Source organism: Cinclus cinclus, chromosome 2 (genome assembly GCF_963662255.1).
Source record: "Cinclus cinclus chromosome 2, bCinCin1.1, whole genome shotgun sequence".
Taxonomy (NCBI): Eukaryota; Metazoa; Chordata; class Aves; order Passeriformes; family Cinclidae; genus Cinclus; species Cinclus cinclus.
The window spans coordinates 62,334,717-62,356,726 of NC_085047.1; the positions used below are offsets into that span (position 1 = coordinate 62,334,717).

Below are 22,010 nucleotides of genomic sequence, written 5' to 3' on the forward strand. Positions count from 1 at the left end.
AAGAGGCTGTTTTGATAAAGGTGACTAAAAAATCATAATAGAAATATGACTTGGAATCCCTTGAGGGATTGCTGGGGTGCCCTCTGCCACTGACACCAAGCAGAAACCTCCTTACCACCAAATCCTGTCTCAGGACTTCCTGACCCAGGGATAAGGCAGCTCTCCTCTCCAGTGTTACTGTAGGAGGGGTGGAAAAAACTCCTTGTTAGGGAGAGCAGTTCCATCTGGGCTGTTTGCCTCTCTGGTGTTGGTAGGAGGGCAAGGAAGTGTCTCCACATCAAGATGGGGTAGGCTGGCCCAGGAGCCAGAGGTTCCTGGAGAAGCACAGTGGGTGCTTGCGTTGGGCCTCACTGTCTGCTGCTGGACTACTGTTGCTTATGCAGTGAAGTAATATTTATAGTGCTTGATATTGCATGTGTTTAGAACTGTAGTGTCCCCAAATGACTGGTCTATATTATCCCATTCCCACTGAAAGTCTCAGGTAGAAGGAAGCTGGGAAGAAGCTACTGCATTAGTGTTGTTAAGGTACTGAGCTTTTGGGTTTTGTTTTCATTTTGGTTTTTCTCCTTTTCCTTGGCACTGAGAATTTCCTTAGGTCGGGATTTTACTGTCAAAACAGATTTTAGTGCTAATTAATATGGATTTGCTTTCTCACAATAAAAAGTAAAAAAAGGTGGGGACAGTAATGACAGTCATTCTGCTTTTATTATGTAATGTAAATCCCAACCTTTTTTGTTTGTTCTAAAAATACACTAACTTTCTTAGTTCATGCTTTTATTGAAAGTCAAGTGTCACAGACATCTGAGAGAGGTTTAGGCCTTAAGTTTTGTCAGCTAGACATCTGAGAACATGAGCTTGTGAATGTATATTTTATGAGTTCCTTTCTGGGGTTTCAGCTTGGCTTGGGTTGGAGATTGCACTTAAGGAAGTGGTGTATTCCCAGGAGTGAAAAATTAGGTAGCTGAGATGCAAGTTTAGCTGCCTGGGGAACTGAGATGATGCAGTGGGTGTGCACCAGTTTTAGAAATGTCAGTAATATTTTAAAGACAGACTTAAATACCTTGGTGCCTCTTAATCTAAATGCTTACCGAGTTGTAACCAAAATTCTATATTTCTCAATGTGCTTTCTGGATGATTCAAACTGGCTTTTGCATAAGTGCACTTAAAACTTAGTGGATTTTTAATTGTGATACAATACAGTCCATTCTGTTATTTTACCATTTTGAGTTTGCATCTTTAAGGAGTGAAATAGGGAAACAGTTTAGATTAAGTTCCTGTAAGGCAATTATAAAAGTAGTTTGTGCTAGGAAGAATGGCTACAGATGGTTCACTGTCAAAACCTGAGGCTACATGAAAACATCTTCTAGGTCATGCTTGATTTGATACTATCATTAAAAACCTGGGCAAAGTACTAAGCTCAAACATGAGATAATGCTCTGTAAAACTGCAAAGCTGTGAGTGCTCAGGTCAGAGTTCAGAGTGTTGTTAACAAATCCAAGAAGTGATAGGAAAACAAAAACATAGTTTATAGCAATAATCATTGGTGTATGTGCAAAATACAGAGGAAGATATACCAAATGTACAAGACAGAAATAAGATATAGGAAGTAAATCTTTAAATGCAATTGCAAAGCAAAAAGGCATTTCTTAATGTGAGAATATTAGTAGTAAGATTGCCAAGAATGTCACTTGAATCTAGGTTTGTCATTCCTTGCAGATGTTTGCCTTGTGGATAAAAAAAAATTGACCCTAATTTTTCCCATTAGTTTTTTTAAACAAAAAGCTCAGAACCTGAAGGGAAGAATAGTTTCAGTTGCTTCCCAGTTATAGTTATGCCGGTGAAAGGATAGGAAAAACTTTCTTCAAAATCAGATTTTTTGTACTTGGATATTAATATCTTAAAATGTGGTTTGTTTTTCTTTTTTAAGCTGCTGTAGTGCATAGCCCCTCAGTGAAATTTCTAACATTTTATGTAATTCCTTTACACAACTGAAATTCAACAAAACATTTTGAAGCCCTTAATATTAAGGGAGTTCCCAAGTTTCTAAAACAGTTGGCATGGCGATAGTGAGCGTTTTTCTGTTATGGAACAACACTGACACCTAGTGGTGGTCTTGTACTACCGCGGTCTTTTAAGATGCTCTGCTTAATTGCTTCAAGTGTTCTCTCTTCTGTTGAGGTGTTATCAAGAAAAATTTGAAAGCTCTCTGCGATTTTTTTTTTCCCTTTGAAAACCTTATCGTTGTATGGCACGATTGTATAAATCTGCTTCTGTAGCAAAGATATGTAAGTGAAAATAGCTCTATAAAATTTACTATAAAACTCAAATGTTGATTTGTGTGGCTGCACTGAATTAGAAATGGTAGTGTAGTTTGTGTTTGATGCTAATATCACAGTGATTTTGTAAGAGTTGCAAATCTGAAATGGATGAGTTTTATAGAACATATTTATTAATATTAACTTTCCTTATTTACTTCTTTCCTTAAGGACAGCTTCTACTTAATAAGATGTTAATGCTAGAGATGGTAAAAGAAAATTGCAGAGGATTTGTAGGAAAATGATCTGATAGAAAAAGGAGAGAAGATTAAAGATTTGTGTTTGTGCATGAACTGTTAATTACAAAGAGAGAAAACATGCTTTTCAAGAAAGCTTCTCATGAAAAATAAATATTATTAGGATAGTTGTTTACCTGGTGGATTTAATTATAGAATAAAGCTCTCATTTAAAACCTTTTCTTGTGTGTGTGTGGGTATACACGTGCATGTTTGTCTGCAGATGTAGTGTTTGATCCAGCAGTATAGAGCATACAAAAAAATGCATCTTGCTTTCATACCGCCAGTTTCTTCTGACATAGGTAATAGAGTAGCAGTACAGAAATCTATCTGTTCAGGCCATATCAGGATGTAATTTGTTCTTTATGAAGTAAAGCAGAACATAAAGCGAGGTAAATAGGAGCATAGGTAAGATTGGTACTATGGTTATATCCCATAGCAGTGGGAAATCCTGAAAAGGTGAATGTGCACCTATAATGTACAAAAGTGGGTTATTAAATTGATGTTATACTTGATATGAAGGAACAGTGGGAAAACAGCTCTGCCTGTCACTGATGTAATACCTTTTGTGTGTATTGCAAAGGAAAAATTACTAAAATATGTTTTTCATAGAAGCTTGTTGAGAACATTTTGACAGAAAAATTGCAGATTTGGATTTATATGTGAATGGTTTATGTAGAAAATGCTGATTCATTATTAATGGTTTTGTTTTAATGTCTCATTTGAAGGTGGGAATGCTGGTACTTTCTAGGAGATTTTTTTGTGATAAAAGCTGTTGCTAAGAGGATTGTACTGCTTCATGTCTCAGATGAATGGAGCTGGAGTAAGAGGGAGGAATAGGTGAGATATCCCTCAGGTTTCAGCAAGCATAATGCAAAAGAAGCGCGGTAGAAACATTTATTTTCCTTACTCTTCTGATCTCCTTTCTCTTGAGAATGCTTCACAAATAACCATCTCAACCATTTGTGGAAGCTTTATGCCCATTTGGTTGTAAACTGTTTGTTTGTTTTGTTTTTTTCCTTCTAATTTGTGTTAATGTTCCAAGGCCACAGAATCTCTATGAGTCCTGCAGGACTACTTGCTAAAATTCCCTTGAAATCAATGTAGTTGTTTTCATAACTTCAATATGTAACTTTTAAGGTTGTTTTAAAATGTATAAGAAAGAAGTGTAGTGAGTGCTTCATTTCTTGGAAACTAAAGGTACTTTTAGCGTATCTTAGTCTGGTTACCAGTCCTCTTAGTGGGAGGTTTTGTTGTGGGGTGTGTTTTGTTGGGGTTTTTTGGTGTCATTGTAAGATGTCAGTTGTCAGCCACTGGCTTGCTTTGGACTTCTCGGAGAGTTTTGTGGACCTTGGCTGCTGTTCACTCTATGCTTCTTGCCCATTTATTTTACCTTTTATTTATTTGCTGTTTCACATGAAGCAAAAGTGCTTAATTCTGAAATGTTTGTTTACAGAAGAAAAAAAAAAGGGAAGTTGATTGTGGCGGCAGCGTTTCTGTGCTGGGTTATTCCCAGTGTCTCCTTGATTTATAAAGGAAGGTTGGGGGAGACAGCTTGGAGTGAAGGTGTGGAGAGCAAGAATTGAGAGACACTGATTGTAGCCCACAGCCAGGTAGATCTTGGAAATTGGGGGACTTATGTGCACTTCCAGCAGTGTGATCTGGTTCATGGGTGGTTTGGGATTGCTTCCTACCAATTGGCAGTAGGAAATGTGTTGGATTAATGTAGTAGAATCACACTGTAGGTCACCTTTCATTGTCTAAGGTCATGGCATTTTGCAAAATGGGCAGAACAGGTAATGCAGATGATCTGAGGCACTTGAGTGAGTATAATAGAGACACGGAGCTGCAGAGCTGTTCTCTGACTCCAGGGCAGGTTTTTACCATCTTTGGTTTTGTTCAGGGTCAGATTTTTTTTTCTTCCTTGATCTAATACAGAGAACAAAGAATTGAGTGGCCTTATGCTGTAAATAGCCTCCCTTCAGCATATCACATGCCCTCATTAACAACAGATAGAAAAAGGGACTCTGAATCCTTCAGAGTCTGGAAAAAGTTCAGGCTTAATAATCCTTATGCTGTGGGGGGAAGGATTTTGCCATCTGAAGAGATAGCTTTGTCTATTGTAACTCCCTTTTCATATTTGAGCAAAGTAGATGTATTTCTTTTCTGTATAAATAAATTTATTTTAAAATTAATTTAATAAAAATATTTATATTTTATTAAATAACTTGTGGGCCTGTAGCAGGAAATACTCAAATCTATAACTTAGTTCTTATGGGGGACTATACAAACAGGAGAAAATAAAATAATTTATTTAAAGTAAGTTTCTGTAAGTTTAAGAAACTATAAACATGCTTGGAGTACTCACTGCTATATGAAGTAAGTCTGTATAAGAACGCTATTATGACAAAATGGAAATGAGTGACTTTATATACATTGGTTTCAAGCTTCTGTTAAAGCAGGAGAAATCTGTACTTTGTCTAAGTCCTGGTGTACAATGTCTCCTGGTTGCAATTTGCTTCCTTGCCAATTTCTGACCATTTTTTACTAAATCTGTAGTTTTGCATCCTGTTGCACAGAAGCAATACCTCACACGTTACTGGAAAGCTCTTTTTTTTCCTCTGTTGAAGTTCCTTAGCAAAAATCTGCTGACAGAACTGTTGATGTGATCTTCTTGAAAGTAATTTTTTTTCTGATCTTTTGCTTTTACCTAATTTGTGCTTTCATGTAATAAGCATCTACAAAAACCAAGCCAACCAACCCCAAGCAATAAAATATCTCCCCTACATTTATATTCACAGATCTTGTTTTTTTTGAAAACTCTTATAATAACCAAGTCAATCAGATTTTTGCTACAAAGCTTTGTTGTTTGCTTAAATCAACATAACAGATGTCCCCAGTGGTATTTCATGATTGGTGTCTGTGAGGTTGGCAGAGATTTTGTTCAGATAGGCAATGTTTTTGCTAAGTGCTGTTGCTTAAATTAGCACAAGTCAAAAATTAGTGGTCTTCTCCAGTGAGTTTCTCTTTGTTCTTCTGCCTCAAAAGCTTTCCTAAATAATGAGACAAACTAAACAGAAAATTCATATATAAGTTTATATATAAAAAGTTATAAACTGAAAATTTTGACTAAACCAGAGTGCTATTTTGACAGCAGTGATTCAGTCTTCACTTTGAGGTGTGAAAGTAAAACATGACTCAGCAGTGAATTTTGTAATAGCAGAATTAATCTTGTCCTATATAGAGAAAGTTTAGTTATAGGTTAGATTCTTGTTTACTCATTCTTTAAAAATGTTTTTCTTTTCTTGCTGGAAAATGGCAGTGCTTATGTTGAAGTGCTCAGCTTAAATAATTCTGTAAGAGAAATGCAGTCCCTCTAGCTTTAGTAGAATGAAGAGTGACTTCATTTGCATTTGGAGCAGAAAATAAGAATCCTTCCATGATTTAGCCAACAGTCAAAAACTCAGCTTATGGGTTTTGTACTCCCCCAGTCCCTGCTGTTCAACTTCTGTGCAGTTTTATGCTGAAGACGGCAGAAGGTAAACTTGTGGAGTTTATGATACTGCTCTTTCTAGGAAGTCGGTTGGTGTAATTAAGCCACAGTTGAAGCCTCGAGAGCAGAATAGTCTGTTGGATGTCTCTGTTTCTCCTGGCACAGAGTGGGAATGATGTTCTGCTTTACCTTCTGACTCCAGCTAATGAGATCTGCTAATGCACAGGAGTTGCCTAAATATTCCCATATCATAGAACTGAAACTTACTCAGCTGGGAAATCCTGTATTCCCATGCAAGCCAAGACATCTTGCTACCTGATTCTTCTCAAGCATCTGTCTTTTATTAAAAAATGGGATTGTTTCTTCTTGTGCTTATATATATATATATATATATATGCAAATTTTTTTTGCCATCTGAATGTTTCATTATTGGCTTTTCTTCTTTTTTGGTGATGGTGGGCTAGAGACTTGGGGTTTGCTAGATCCCAGGGTCTGACGTGATAAATCCCATCAAGTGTCTGGGTTAGAGCACAGCTGGGACCAGTAATTAGTCTGGGAACACTGGCAGGACTGGAAAGGGCAATGTTAAATCACCAGGGCTGGAATCAAAAAGGTCTGTCAAGTGTACTGCCCTTCAAGTATTTTGCTTTGTTTGTGTGTTACACTGTGCATGTTATTTTCTTCAGAAAGAAGTATTTTGTGAAGCACCTAGGAATGTTTATTTTTAGTAATTTTTTAGTACTCTTTGTTTCTTAAATCATTCTTTTATTATTTGGGAAATGGTGATTTCTTGGTGAGTTGTTATTTAAATGTTGAGGAAGAACTGACTGTGTTTAGACTGGGTGTCCATCAATTATTTAATAGTTGCGGTGATGTATTTGAATAAAATGAAGGGCTGTGCAGAAGAAGGCAGGTTACCAGCTGCATAAAATTGAAAGCTGGAACTGCAAATGGGTTAGAGTAGGCAAAATGAACAACAAATGTCACAATTTCTGATCACTCAAGTTAAAATTATCCTTTAAAAAAGTGGTTTTTGAGGGTCAAAATAGGTCAGCCCTTTAAAATGGATTCAGATAATAAATTCAAAACTTAGTGTTCAGATGAACAATTTTATTGTATACTTACAGATTTTTTGCAGAAAGATACTGATCCTGCACTACCACCATCAATATCATAAGTACTTTTTCCAAATGTGATTGTGGAGGAGAATTTTTATTCTTATTTAGCACTTTTCACCATATTTGACTATTCCTGCACTGTAATGCGCTTCCATTTTTACCGGTTTCTTTGTACCCCAGGCAACCAAAATACGTTTTATAGGATGGTAGTGTTGTGTGCCCCAGCCCTTGAGGGATTAACTGTACAGCCTTGCTCTTTACAAATAGATATGCTTGTGCTTTGAGCAGGATGGAAGTTGGTTGTTTCGGTTTGATTTGGTTTTTTTACTTGCAAATGCGCAAGTGAAAATATGCTTCTTCCATCAAGTAAAAGTCAAAGGTTTGAAGCCAGGTTCCTGTAATTCAGGGGGTGGTCATGAGCAGCACAGTGTCACCCTGTTTGTGATGGCTCTGATTACTCTGTAAGTGCAACTTCCTTTTTGGTTTGCATTTTTAAAAATTTTCTTCTGTATAGAAATTGTGAAAGAAGAAATAGTTTTCTTAACCTCATGTCAGTGTAAGGAAACTGATGACATTTAAGTAATTTTTCAAATATTTTTTTTTTTATCTATGCTTCATCAGTACAAAAGCCAGGAGCTAAAGACAATCTCATAGACAGAAGAAATGTTTGTCTCATTGATACATCATGTGATATTCTAATTTTTTTTTTTCTTTCTTTAACAGGTATCTTTCAGATGAAGGAATTGAAGCTTGCTTAAGTTCATCTGAAAAAGTTAATACAAATGATATTATCCTAGTTGCCCTTAATGTAAGTTATGGTAATGAAAAGTCTTTTTCTGAGAAATCATGCTAAAAATGATAGGTCTAATGGCTCAAGTATAAGTTTGTGTGTCTGACTGAGTGTACTGTTGTCTGTGTGATTTATGTAAAGGACAGAGTACTTATCTCTCTCCTTGCCTGTGTGAATTGTGAGTTTTAATTGGAAAGAATATCTATTCCAAACTGCAAAACCTGTAGGAGAAAAGAACAGATTTATCAGTAGGAAAATGTGTTTTTGTTTATGAAATGTAAAACTAAAGTCAAACTACAAGCAGTAATACAACCAGAAGTGCTATGCAATGACACGAGTATGAACTTTTGGTACAAGTTTGTTGGGATGAATGAAACAACCTTACTTTGTCTTCTGGACATGATACTTCTTAAAGCGCATTCAGAACTACGTATCCAGAGTTGACTACATATTTATGTAATAAGAACCTGGGGTTTTTTATTTACTATAGAAATCTGGATTAGTAGTCATAATTTTGGCAAAAAATTAACAAGGAGTATACAAGATAGAGCAACATCTTCAAAGCAATAAGCCATAATAATTTTAAGGAGAAAAGCGTGCATGTAAATCCCTGTATTTTAGAATTCTATTATATACATTGTAGATAAAAATTAATAACTCTGCTCACTTTCTTAATTAATGTATTTGTTACTTTAACATATTTTATCAAATCCATACTCAGGTGTTTTAAATGCTTTAATATAAACTGTACTTTATATGGTTTAATATAACATAAAAGCTATACGTAGTTTCAAGGGGGAAGATAATGTAGTCAAGTGCTTAAGAGAAAAGTATTCTTCCTTGGCCAAATAATAAAATAATTAAATTATTTGAGAGTTGTTGGGGATTTTGTCTACCCTCAAGATTCAACCACTAGATGATTTTAGATGCTCTTGAAGAGTGTTCCCTCTGCCCCTTTCACTTGCTGTTTAAAGCATGTGTTCAGTCACTCATGTATGCAGGCACCAGTTCATGTAAGAAATATGAAAAGAATTAAAGCAAAATTATAATGCAAAGATGCAAAGAATGTAAAACAAAACATCCAGAAGGCAAGCATTTGATTTCTGGACCAGAGCAGCATACCTATATATTTGAGAATACATTGCTGCTTTATACAAAACCCAAGTAAAATACTTGTGTGTTGCTGGGCATTATCCTGCATGTAATCATTTGCTGGAACAAGTACTCACATGATCATTTGTGCCTGTGTTGTTTTTTCAGGTTTGTTTGATAGATAATAAAAATAAACCAGAAATGTTGCACAAGTACTCTAAAGCCAGAAGTAATGGCTTATCACTTTTTATCCTAAAGTCAGTTGCTTTTGTGCCCAGAAGATTAACTTGTCTGTTGAGTAAGTAGAGGGTAGCAGTGTGTCTTTAATGGCGGAGTAACAGTGAATTTATATTCCTATTCTTACAAATTCTTCCTTGACTGCTAGAGGCACGTTTCAGGCAGAAGAAATCATGAAGTCACCTGACCTTTTTTGAGTGTGTGTGTGAATTGCTTAAATAAGTGTGAAGTAGACAAATGTATCTTCAGTCCTTCAAATGTTTTTCTTCTGTCTAAGAAGTTAAAAAGAGTTTGTAAAAAAGTTGTGTCCCCTTCCTGCTGCACTGATTGCAAAGCTGGAGACTTCACCAAGTTCAAGTCCTGCCTGAGCAGCCCAGTGGCCTTCTGTGATTGGGTGACTGCATCAGTGGACAGGGGAAGGGCTTGATGTCATTTATCTGGTCTTCTGTAAAGCCTTTGACATGGTCCCTGAGAATAGTTGTCTTTCTAAAGTGGAGAAAGATGGATTTAATGAATGGACTGTTAGTGGCATAAGAAAACAGTTGGACGTTCCCATTTAGATGGTAGTAGTCAATGGCTCAGAGTCCCAATGAATGTCAGTGACAAGTGGTGTCCCTCAGGCATCTGTATTGGGACCAGTGTCACTATATATCTTCATTAATGACACAGATGAAGGGACCAAGTCCACCCCCAGGAAATAAGCAGATGACACCAAGCTGAGCAGTGCAGTTGATGCACCTGAAAGACAGGATGCCATCCAGGGGCACCTGGACAAGTTCAAGATGTGGGTGCATGGGAATCTCATGAGGTTTAACAAGACCAAGTGCGAGGTGCTGCACCTGGGTCAGGGCAGTCCCTGGTGTCAGGGGTGAACAGATCAGAGCAGCCCTCCTGAGGACTTGGGGGTGCTGCTGGATGAGAGGCTGGACATGACCCAGCCATGTGCACTCAGAGCCCAGAAAGCCAAACCTGTCCTGGGCTGCATCCAAAGCAGTGTGGCCATCAGGGCCAGGGAGGGGATTCTGCCCTCTGCTCTGCTCTGGTGAGACCCCACCTGGAGAGCTGCTCCAGGCTCTGGGGTCCCTAGTGCAGGAAGGACATGGACCTGTTGAAGCAAATCCAGAGGAGGGACACCAAGATGATCAGAGTGATGGAGAAGCTCTCCTGTGAGGAAAGGTTGGGAGAATAGGGAAGGTTCAGCCTGGAAAAGACAAGGTTTAGGGGTGACCTAATTGTGGCCTTCCAGTGCCTGAAGGAAGCTTCTGAGAAAGATGGAGAGAGAGACCTTTTACAAGGACATGTGGTAAAAGGACAAGGGAGAATGGCTTCAATCTGAGAGTAGGGCTTAGGCTAGATATTAGAAGGAAATTCTTTACTCTGTGGGTGATGAGGTTCTGGAACAGATTGCTCAGAGAAGTTGTGGATGCCCCATCCCTGAAGTGTTTAAGGGTGGGTTGGATAGGCTCTGAGCAATATGATCTTAGTGTACCCTGCTTATAGGAGGGGAGTTGGAACTAGATGTTCTTTAAGGTCCCTTTCAACCCAAAACATTCTATGATGATTTTATGATATGGATATGGAACACACAGGAATAGTTTATAGGAGCCTGTGTGCTATTCAGAGATACACAACTTGCAGATGAGTTTCCTCGGATATACTTAAGTTGGAAAACTCAGTGTGCTTCCTTATTAACTGGCTATCTTGTGTAATGGAGGATTGGGCATTTATTCCCTCTGTAGATACTTAGTATGAAGGTGCATTCTTAGGATTTTTTAAATTTGTAATTTACCAGTGTTTCTCACTGAAAACCAGAATAAGTAAATTGTTTACAATATTTCAGATACAAAAATACAGTCCTGCTCAGTTCTAGATCAGGGTGCCAGAACAGTAGGCCATTGACATATATTAATAATAAAATATTGTTGAAGTTCTTATAGTAATTACATTCAGCACATTTTCTTTTGAAAGAGTTGTTTATGGTCATAGTAAGTAAGGATTTGTGCATGTAAAAAGGCACAAACTAAAAATAGTTCAAGTGCCAGATGGAGAGCAAAGAAAAATGTTTTACCTCTATTAAACCTCAAAGTTATGTTTAACCACTTAACATTGCATAGTCATTTGGTTTTCTCTATTTAAAAGCATATTTATGAAAGTTGGAAAATGTACTAGAAACAAGAATATAATTTAAAAAGCAAAATAATTTATTTTATAAACTCTTGAGTTGTTGAATGTTTTATCACACGCAGGAGTGGATTTCTGTAATAAATAGTTGTCATTATGGAAAAAATGCTATTATTTCTCCTATTTTATGTTTTTAGTTTTTTTTTTTTCAAGTGCATATTTTAAGTTAATGTTTTCTTGTCTTCTCTAATAATTTCAGACAGATTTAAGAACGATTGGCAAGAAATTCCTCCCCAGTGACATCAATGGTGGAAAGGTGGAAAAGGTAGACAATATTTTTACTTCACTTTTCTGTATTCTGTGATTTCTGTGTGATGACAGCCTTCTATGACGTTAGTTTGGTTTTGTCATTACTTCGCATACAAAAGCCCCCAGTGTTTGAATATATTATAGTCTAAATGTAAGAACATAAGCTCCATAAAAGAGGAGTTTTTGGGTTTTATTTCACAACTTTGAAATGCTTAAATAAAACTCTGAACTATTCTGGCAACTTCATTTGTTGCTGGAAAGTCATTTAACTTGTTTGGTCTTGACATTGCATCAGAATTTCATTTTTTCCCATCATTATCCTGAGAGGGCAACAAAGCAGGTTAGAGATAAATTGAAGTAGTGGCTTGATTCTAATACAGGATGATACATGTTCATGCTGTGTTACTTGCCCACTGACATCCATGGCTATAGCTATGCACTTTACGTAAGTTTCTTATGGCTGTGTATCCTACAGGTTATGTAGATAAAGCATGTTAGATGGTGTAACACTTCATATGCTAGAGAAGAGTATTATACATGAAACTTGGGTGTGCTATGTTTTAGTGCATGTTGTGTGTTTAAGTAAAAATGAAGTTTGTACCCTTCTGTACACCCTTCCTGTTTTGCTCCTTACATGTGATTCAGAGTGAATAAATGAAGGAATTTTATTTTAAACCTAGCGGTGCTTCTCACTTCAATTCTTTATTCCTTACTTCAAATAATGACAGTATAGTACTGGTATGAAAGTTCTGGGGAAACATATTTCTTTATTTACTGCTGAAATTCAGATAGTAGTAAATTAAGGTGGGTTTGTTTTAAGAAAGCGAGATTGGTTGATGAGAGAGTCTGTTAAGAGTTGTTTGGATTTGTTTTTTCTGTTGTCTAAATCGAGTGGTCACTGCTGCAAGTACAGACTTCTTCTACAAGAAAAAAAAGCACAAACATTATCGCCATTTATGCAAAGCATGCTTGAGAGAGAGAGTCCAATGCAGGATCGTGGATTTTAGCTAGGCAGCAGTCTGTGCATGCAGCATATTGCTTAGTAAACTAACTTTATTGGAAGTGTTTTATTAACTTTATCTATATTCATAGATCCTTAGAAAAGTATTCTAAAAAAGCCCACACCAGACACTTGCAAGCCATTTCCTGGAGGATGATAATCCTTCAGGTTTTGGAAAGAATTACACAGAAAAAATCTGCTTGAGAAGGACTCCTATCTATAATTTTTAGCTCAAGCTATTAGATAGTAGCTGAATCCTTGGTTTCTTACTATAATTTCCTTTATTTGAGTAACATAAAGCAAATCTGATTCCTTAATCAGTGCTGCTGTTTAGCTTTCAGCGTCTGCAAATACATTATGTTATAGAGCTATGTGTTTACAAAAAAAGAATATTTGCTTTATAGGAGAGGAACAACCTCTTAGTGTAATCTATTCATAGAAAGTAATTTGTTTCAGTGAAAAATAGCAATTATGTGCTACTATTGTTCCTCTCAACCAAGACTGATATCAGTATTATTTGTGTCTTGAGAACCTATGATGTATGTCCATCTTCCATAGAAAAAAACCTTTAATTATTTTAAAAATAACTTTTTATGCAACTATTTGCCTATTATAGTAGGCAAATAGTTGCATAAAAGCTGGGAGAGTCCTAGTATGAAACATGGGTATATGAGCATTAATAGATGGTTATCAACTTCAGTCAATAATACACAGAACTGTTTCATTCACTCATTTAATATCTGTGTTTTGTAAGAGTTTAAAAAATCAAAATTACCAGTATTAACCACAAGATGGCCACATTTGCATAGGATTTGGAAAAACTGAATCCTCCCATTTCCATCTAGGTGACTATATACCATAAAGATACCTTAAGTATTTTTGAAGGAATTAAAGCCCAAAGAAGACTATAAAGTTACAATGTATAATTCAATAGCTGTTTCATTTTAAGGTATTACTAGTTTTCTTTTGAGAACTTGTATCACTACAAGGGAAACATTAGCTGAAGAAGAAGCATTCAGAAAGGATTTAGGTTGTGATCTCAAGAGTTCCTTTCTGAGTTCTGGCAAATTGATGGTAAGCAGTTCAAAACATGAGGTGCCAGCAATTTAATTCCTGTTAAAGGTTTAATCGTATGCTTTCTAATTTGTGTTTAATTGTTTTTTTGATTATGTTTTTTTCTTTCCTACAGCCTTTTTTTTTTCTTCAAAATGGTGATAAGATTTATTGTTCCAGTTAAAACTGATCTGTATTTAAAAAAGCCTCTTTCAGTGAGAATGATAGTTACATCAGATCTTCTGCTACCATCATAGTAAAGTTACTGTGTTCCTGTTCTCTTATAGATTAATTTCTCTTCTTTTTTATATGCTTACTGGTTATCTGCTCTCATTTTGTGTTCTTCTGCTTACCTCTTTTTCTTCAAGGTTAGAAGGTGGTGCACTGTGCACTTCTTCGTCTTTTTGCTGTCATTTGGGAGCTACAGACCAGTTGAGCATCCACAGACAATTTTTTTTTCAGAGAAATTAAAATGACTTAGCTATAGCTGAAATGTGATAAATGGTTTAGGTGGTTGTTTTGGGCCTGGGTTTTTCAGGTGGGTTTAATTTGCTTTATTTTAGCGTTTTTTTATTTGTGGTGGGTTCTTTTAGGGGAGGTTGTTGCTCTTTGTTTGTTTGTTTTTTGTTTTTTTTTGCTTGGTTGTGTTTTAGTTTTTATCTTTATCTTTTATTATTTTTATCTTTTGTAACATAGACTGTTGTGTTTGTAGTTGTGTGTGTCCATTTTTTTTTTTTTACATAATCAATAGACAAGTGATGTCCCTTCAGTTTGTTATGTTTTAATTGGACCGTTGTCCAAAGAAGCTGTATTTCTAGTTGGTTGGTACAAAGCAGTTGTACTTGAAATTTCCTCTCGATTGAAACAGATAGTCTTCTAAGCTGTTTTTTCTTTGTTGTTGTTGTTCTTCAGAAGTCTTTGTCAGTGACACTCTGTAGTGAAATCTTATCTGGACTCCATACTGTGGTCGAAGTGATAGTATCTCTGCTTTTGTTTGTTTGCCTCCTCAACTATTTTCATTCACTTTTTTTTATAATTGATACCTCAGAGATGTGTGAAGCATCACAACTGTTTCTCTGAAAAAGCCATCTTTATCATGCTTTAAAAGACAGAGTACATGAGTGATAAAAATTCAACATGACTTCCTGATCAAATTGCACTTTGCTTTGCCTGGGGGCATCTGTTGGTGTGTCTAGATATTGTAGTGTGTTTGCTTAACAGTTCTAACACTTTTGTCTTTTCTGTTTGACTTATCTAGCTGGAAGGGCCATGTGTCCTGCAAATACAGAAAATTCGCAATGTTGCTGCACCAAAGGATAATGAAGAATCTCAGGCTGCTCCCAGAATGTTACGCTTACAGATGACTGATGGACACACAAGCTGCACAGCTATAGAATACAGTAACATGTCAAAAATAAGGTGAGCAACTTTCTTTTCCATTCCTTTTTTGATACATGAATATCCTTGAAATAGTGGAAATGTCCTTAGTAACTTATTAAAAAAAAAAGCTTGACAAAGGAGGCTTCCTTCTTGGATTTGTATATAAAGGAGAAATTTAAATTCAGCCTGCAAAGGTTTATATAAATGTAATTTACAGTTCTGTTTATGCTGAGCCGCATAATGGAAGAAAGTGGATTTTTGCAGCCATCTACTGAGTTGCAGTTTTGCAACACACAGCATTTTGGGGGTGTATGTAAACTTGAGCCAAATTCCCAATTTTTGGTAGCAGCAGATCTTTTGCCTTACCCTTTGTAGTAGGAATGCCACGGGCTTGACAGTCCAGTGCAGCTAATGCTGCTTAACCATGGGCAGGCCTTTAACTTGGTGATTTCTTCAGTTAAAAGTGAAGGATAAGAGAGCTGATTACTGCTGAACATGGGGATGTTTTGTGTGTTTGGTTATTTAGGTGCTTAAAACACCTCTCTGGTGTTTAGTCTGCAGAGTCATGGTGTGCTCTGCACTCTTCTAATTCAGATAACTTTGGTTTAAAAAAACCCCTTCATATTCTGTCTTTCTCTGTTAGCCGCAAGAGTTATAGATATATGGTTAAGTTTTGAATGTCATCTTGTACTGTTAAACTGTTCCTTCTGAGCAGGAGCCAGCTTGCAGTTTAGAGTGATGCTGTCAGAACATTTAATGATATTTTAATTTTAGCTTGAGCCAGCAGAACTTGGAATATCATATTCCAATGTGAATATAAAGAGAGCAATAAAGGAAGGCAAACAGACTCCTGTGTAAGTAGATTCTAGATCACACAATGTTTAAAGATGAACACCCAGTACAAGACATAATTTGAAAGCTTTTTGATAAAATCTCAAAAGTGTTAGAGAACTCACCACTGTAGTAATGTTGTGAGCTCTTCTTTTTACGTAGCGTTTAAAGATTTAATTCATGTTATGTGCAATTGTTTCAGGTTTGATGTTGGATTATATGCTGTTTCAGTACACTGTGTTATTTTAAATAAATAAGCACAATTTTCTTTTAAATTACAAGTTTTTCATGACTCTGGTTTCAATTTACCCCTTTCCCTTTGTCTATTTTATTTTTTTTTCTGTATTTCTTTTCATGTCTATTTTTTAACTTCATTTTACCTTTATCAGAAGAATCCAAAAATCCATGAACTTTGCTAAGGTTAAATGCCACTGGTACTGTAATTGTCAGACTCCATTATGAATGTTCCTCACCATGTGGTATGGGCCTGTGATTGCAACAGTAGCTCTAGCATATTTTAAAGAGATTATTGTCTCTCAGTTGAAAGGTTTTAACTGGCGGTGTCCTGTTTCTCACAAGAAGAAGTAGTTTCCAGATTGCACTGCTTGTGGTATCTTTCAATTACTTATTGGAAATACGTGATTCTTTTATGCTTCTGCTGTTGCTTTTCCTAGGGTAGATTCACATGAGAAGAAGATAAGGTGGCACCATGTGGAAGCTGATGAAAGAAAGTATTCATGTTTTTAAATTTTAGAGTAGTGAGAGAAGAAGAACTAAGAGATGCATGATTTTTATATTTATTCTAGTACAGTCCTAGCTCTTAGCAGTGTGTAGAAGGGTTGCTTTCTACTAAGTTAAATGTATTAAAAAATGGATTATTGGAATTATTGTTTAATTATTTTGAAATACTAATTATTTGGAAATCCACTCTTAACTGTAAATATGAGGAACCTGCCTTAAAGTCAGTTGTCTAAGAATATAATCCGATGGTCAAAAAAAATCCTATCCTTAGTTTGGTATTATGAAATTAGATACTAACCAAAAGACAATTTGCTAATATTAATCTCTGTTAGAATCTGATTTGCAGTATGGCATTTTTGTATAACAGGTGGGAAGTGTTCCAATAAAACTATTGAAAAGTACTGTGCTTTTTGATGCATTTTTTTTTTTAATATGGCATATGAAAATGTTGGAATTATAATAACAGCAGTTTTTTATATGTTTCTTTGTGACAGAATATTAATAAATGTATTTGAATTTTTTGACTTTGTTTCTACCTCTAGCCTGAACACTCCACCTGGAACAAAAATTAAGCTTTCAGGAATTGTTGAAGTGCGAAATGGATTCTTGCTGTTGGATGACAGTAACACAGCAGTTCTTGGAGGTGAAGTGGAGCATCTTATAGAAAAGTGGGAATTACAAAGGGTGAGGTAACACCACTGGAAATGCTTATCTTACAAGTTACATATTACATTTAAAAACATCAAGCTTATTCTGTTTACTGCAAACTTTTGTGTAATAATCTTTTAGAATTGTACTGTCCAAATAGTTTTAGGGCTGCAGAAATGTATGCAGGTAGATCTTATGTATAATGTTGCAAATTAAAAAATTACATGTGATCTGTGCATGGGAACTGATTCCTTTCTGCAGGGATTGAAAGCATTAATCAAACATATTACATTTATTTTGGTAAATAGTCATGGGTGGTTGCTTTCTTAAACAGTGTGTTTAGTACCGAAATACTATGGTATTGAGTTCTGCTTTCTACAGTTACTGTCTGCAGACTGTTTTTTTGAGGCAAAAGTAATAGAATAAATGCACAGAAAGCATTGAAGTTGGTAACCTTTGTTACGAGCACTGTATTCCACCTGTCATCAATACTTTAGATACATTGTGGTTACAAAGTCAAATTGGAGATTTAAAATTCTTCCTACACTGCATAAATATGTGCCAGCTCCTTTCCTTTGGTTTCTGTCCCGGTGGAAGAAAAGTGGCTGCAGGAACGTTTTTTCATACTTTTTCTCACGAACAGGTGGAAGTTCCTAAGGCAGGAGTTTTGACCCTACTACCATTAGTCCCAGATACTTGCCAGATTAACTATTGCTGCTACAACCATGCATATCTGTATATTTTTGCATCCACATCTCTGAAACAGCGCAGCTATTTATGAGCATGATGGTTAGTTCTGTATGAAGTACTCATTTTATTGTTGGTCCTGTGAAGTTGAGCTGAGTAATTTTTGTTAGGACTAGCCTTCTTTAGTGTTTGGTTTCACTTAATAGATTTTGGCAAACTGGGCCAAAATTAGCTTGAATTTTAGAATTATGCATTCTAGTAGATTCTGTTTGGCATCCTTCAGCTTTTATAGCTGAAAATAAGGGTTTTCTTAAAACACAAAAACATTCTTGGTTTTAAATGAAGCTTTCAAAATCAAAAAGGTTCCGGGGCCAACGGCTGAAACATCCCATTTTATGATTTTTATTCTTACTTAGTATTGAGGCTTATGAGTTCTCTCTTCAGTTAAAAATCACTGACTTTTAAGGTAGATGGGGCAGAAGAGAGAACATGGAGCTAACGCATTCTTAAGAATGCTGTGCAATTTACAAGACAAGAATAGAACTGGTTTGCTTTCTTGGTGATATTTTAGACAGTCTGTTTTCGTATTTCTTCTGCCTGGACTTCAACAGGTAAGTTTTGCTTTATACTTAATAATTGGTTTTTGAAAACAGGATCAAGAAATAACTTGGAACAGATACTATTTATGTAAATACAAAAAGCAAAGAATTTAATAACCAAAGGCATGCTGCTGACCACAGATTTCAGCACTTGTTAGCCAGTTTGCTTGGCTGTATGCAATATGTTTGAAAGAGTGGTAGGCACCACTGATTTGCTCTGGTAAGATACAGAAAGTTACCTGTTGCCTGCTGCTAACCCCTCAGCGCTGTGGTTCTCAAACTTTTGGAGTTTGCCAGAGTATTGTTTTCTTTTTCTTGTTGACCAGCTCACAGTACATGAGCGTGGCCATGTCAGAAAAGCTGTGAGTGACAAGGAATCAGTTTGGACAGGTGAAACACTGGAAATTGTAGTTCCAGTTCTATATCTAGACTGACAGCTAGACAGATATGGCTCAAACAAATCTCTAGAAGCCAGATGCTACGTGGTTAGCAGTTTCCCTATGAACATGATGCTTCTATCCTGTTCAGAAAGGTTTGTAGAAGAGTACAGCTGACAAATAAGCTTAATTGCTAAAATATCTGAGAGGTGATCAGGACATTGCCACTCCCTGGCTAATCTTGCCATGGAAGCTTAAATAATATGCTGAATTGCGTTTGTATAAAAAGACATAAAACTTTCATTTGTGTATCTGTTTCAAATTACTTGTTTTGAAGCTAGTTTTTTATTTTTGAAGACAGTTTTATGTTTTCTCTCCACTACAAAGTCTGAGATTTGTTAATTTGGCTTCCTGTGTAGATTATGAAATAAGGGGGTTTTATACTTAGTATAAAGTTAGTGTTAAGCCAAATAACATTATGGAACTTTAGAATAAAATTTGTTTATCCTCTCTTAAGGTATTGCCCTTGCACCTACTTGTCAGCTTCTACTTGTTCGGTTGTATTACTGTTTTCTTCCATTCAGAACAGTGTTTGAAATTGCTTTCAGGAGGAATCAGGTTTTAGTAATAAAAGACTCATACTACAATGCAGCATATGTGGAATGAATGCAGTATTATCACACTGCGTGAGGAATAAATGTGCTCTTCCTTGTAGCATTCAATTTTATCATAAAGTAAATTCTTGCCTGGAAATTTCAGGTCTTTTTAAGTGGCCCTATTTAAGCGACAGTAAATAAATAAGGAAGGAGTAAATGAGACTGTTACTGTGATTTTTTTTTTTTTTCTAGACTGTTTGGAAATATAAGGTAAAGTGTCAGGGACATCTTTAGGAAAAAAATACAGTTCCAAATAATTATTTCTTTGTGGTGTTCCTCATGTTCTGATGATGACTGATGTTCCAAACATGAAGGATCACTATCTGTAAGATACTGCTGGTACTCTTCTTATGAGGGAAGAATATTTTGTTGCTATTGAACAAAACACCAGACAATATATAAGTGAAGTCTGAAGCAATTCTGCTGAGGTGAGACTGTTTGGCAGGCCCTTAAATTTTTTTGAAACTTAGAATTACAGATCATCTAAAAGTAAAGTTTTCTAGTATACTTGAAGATTTTTCTGTTTTGGTGAAGGTGAGGCTAAATATTGAGATTATGTAATGGGAAAATGTATACTTCAAAATACATATACAAAGAAAGGTGAAGGTACAGTAGTACATAATATCTAGCAATTTCATATTGTAAACCTTAGTTTCTTAAGAGATTCTCTAGGAAATATGTTTTTAGTATCATGATCCAAATAGAGCAAAACAGGTAAAAGAAGTACACTAAATGGATTTATAACAAAGTTTATTGTAAATGTTAGTTACTGCTGAGTTATGAGGAAATTTAATTGTAAGTTAAAAAAGATTGTGTGTGTGTGTTGCCAGTTTGCTTTTTATTTGGTGCAATGTGAAGCTTGGTTTCTAAAGCAGCTGCTCTCACTTCTCAGCAGAAGTAGGTATCAGGGCTCTTATTTACCATTAGATCATTAGAATTCTTTCATTATGGATAACAGTTTCATGCAATAAATTGTTGTGATTCAAAATTTATGTGGGTAAATAGGCAGTCAGTTTTTAAGGGCTTTTTTGCCATTTGACCAATTGAACATTTGAGCAGTAGATTGGAACAATCTTTTTCTTCTGTGTGATTTCTTGATTCTGATTTGGGAAAGAAAGAAAAAAGTGAAAATTCAGCATGCTCTTCCTGATTATAGGACATGAATTAATCCAATGCTTGGGTTTTTGTCTAGTGTACAATTATTTTTTTAAAATTATAATTTGATTCAGTGTGGGAGTTCATTCCAAAATTGACTGCATTTCTCTATGTACAAATAAACAAGCAAACATATAGAAGTGCCAGAATAAGGGTTTATTGCACCTGGAGTGCCTGCTCTGGGGAAGTGAAGTGGCTTGGCCATGAAATCACTGTTGCACTGTGCTGCTTCAGTTAATAGGTACAGGGAGGTGTGAGCGTGCTACAGTGATCAGCTCTTGGTTAGCTTATATTTCTCAGGCAGCATTTTAAGTGAACTGATTGAAACTAAAGCAGGAACATTTTATGATTTCTGCACTTCTAAGTGTTTTTTTGAATAATTTATTGAATACTTTATCAGTGTTTTTTTGCTTCAAGGCATGAGAAAAAGGATTATTCTCTTTTTTTTTCAACCTGAAAAGGAATTAATAACTATAAATGATTTAGAAAACAGTCTTTGGCTCCTGAATGAAAGTAGTTAACTTGAAAGGAGTGGACCAAAATTTTAATTTGGGTATGTATTAGCTAAGTTAATCTATTATTTGGTTTAAGAAATTCTCTGATAGTGGTTTAAAGCTGATTCATGTTTGTACTCCATTTATCACATGATGGATTTAAATCAATTCTACATCAGGGTAAAAAATATATAGGTAAATGTCATATATATCCTTAAATAATTAAGGCTGTCTCTGACAACAGAGTGTATGTAGTCATGCATGAATGTCCATTGAGTGGAAAGGACAGTGGGAAATGAAGATAATAAGAGATACATTATAGGAAATGCAGTTTTGGTGCATTTTAACAGCATCAAGGAACTGTTCTTTTTTTCCTAGTAGCACAGCATTTTGTTTCCAGCAGTGGCAAAAATGAGATTGTTTTTAGGGAGAGATCATAGTCTGAGTGCTTATACAGCCTTGGCATACAGAATTGCTGTATTATATCAGGGGATACAATTCTGCCTAATCCTTTCTGTGTTTGCTTATGTATGGGATCATGAATTTCACAGAATGGTTAAGGATGGATGTCATCTGGCTCAGTCAAGGCCACCTAGAGCCAATTGTCCAGGACAGTGTCCTGGCAGCTTTTGAGTATTTCTAAGGGTGGGGACTCCCTAGCCTCCCTTTCTCAGTCAC

At 35.9% G+C, this 22,010-nt stretch overlaps 1 protein-coding gene across 2 annotated transcripts in view; it reads left to right on the forward strand.

Moving 5' to 3' along the window:
• Window positions 1–22,010, forward strand: part of TDRD3 (tudor domain containing 3) — a 92,516-nt gene that overhangs the window by 33,157 nt on the left and 37,349 nt on the right. For both annotated transcript variants that reach the window (XM_062487760.1, XM_062487761.1), the window contains exons 2-5: window positions 7,886–7,970; window positions 11,662–11,727; window positions 15,023–15,183; window positions 17,259–17,400. In XM_062487760.1, the coding sequence (XP_062343744.1) occupies window positions 7,886–7,970; window positions 11,662–11,727; window positions 15,023–15,183; window positions 17,259–17,400 (454 nt within the window). The remainder of the gene's footprint in view (window positions 1–7,885; window positions 7,971–11,661; window positions 11,728–15,022; window positions 15,184–17,258; window positions 17,401–22,010) is intronic.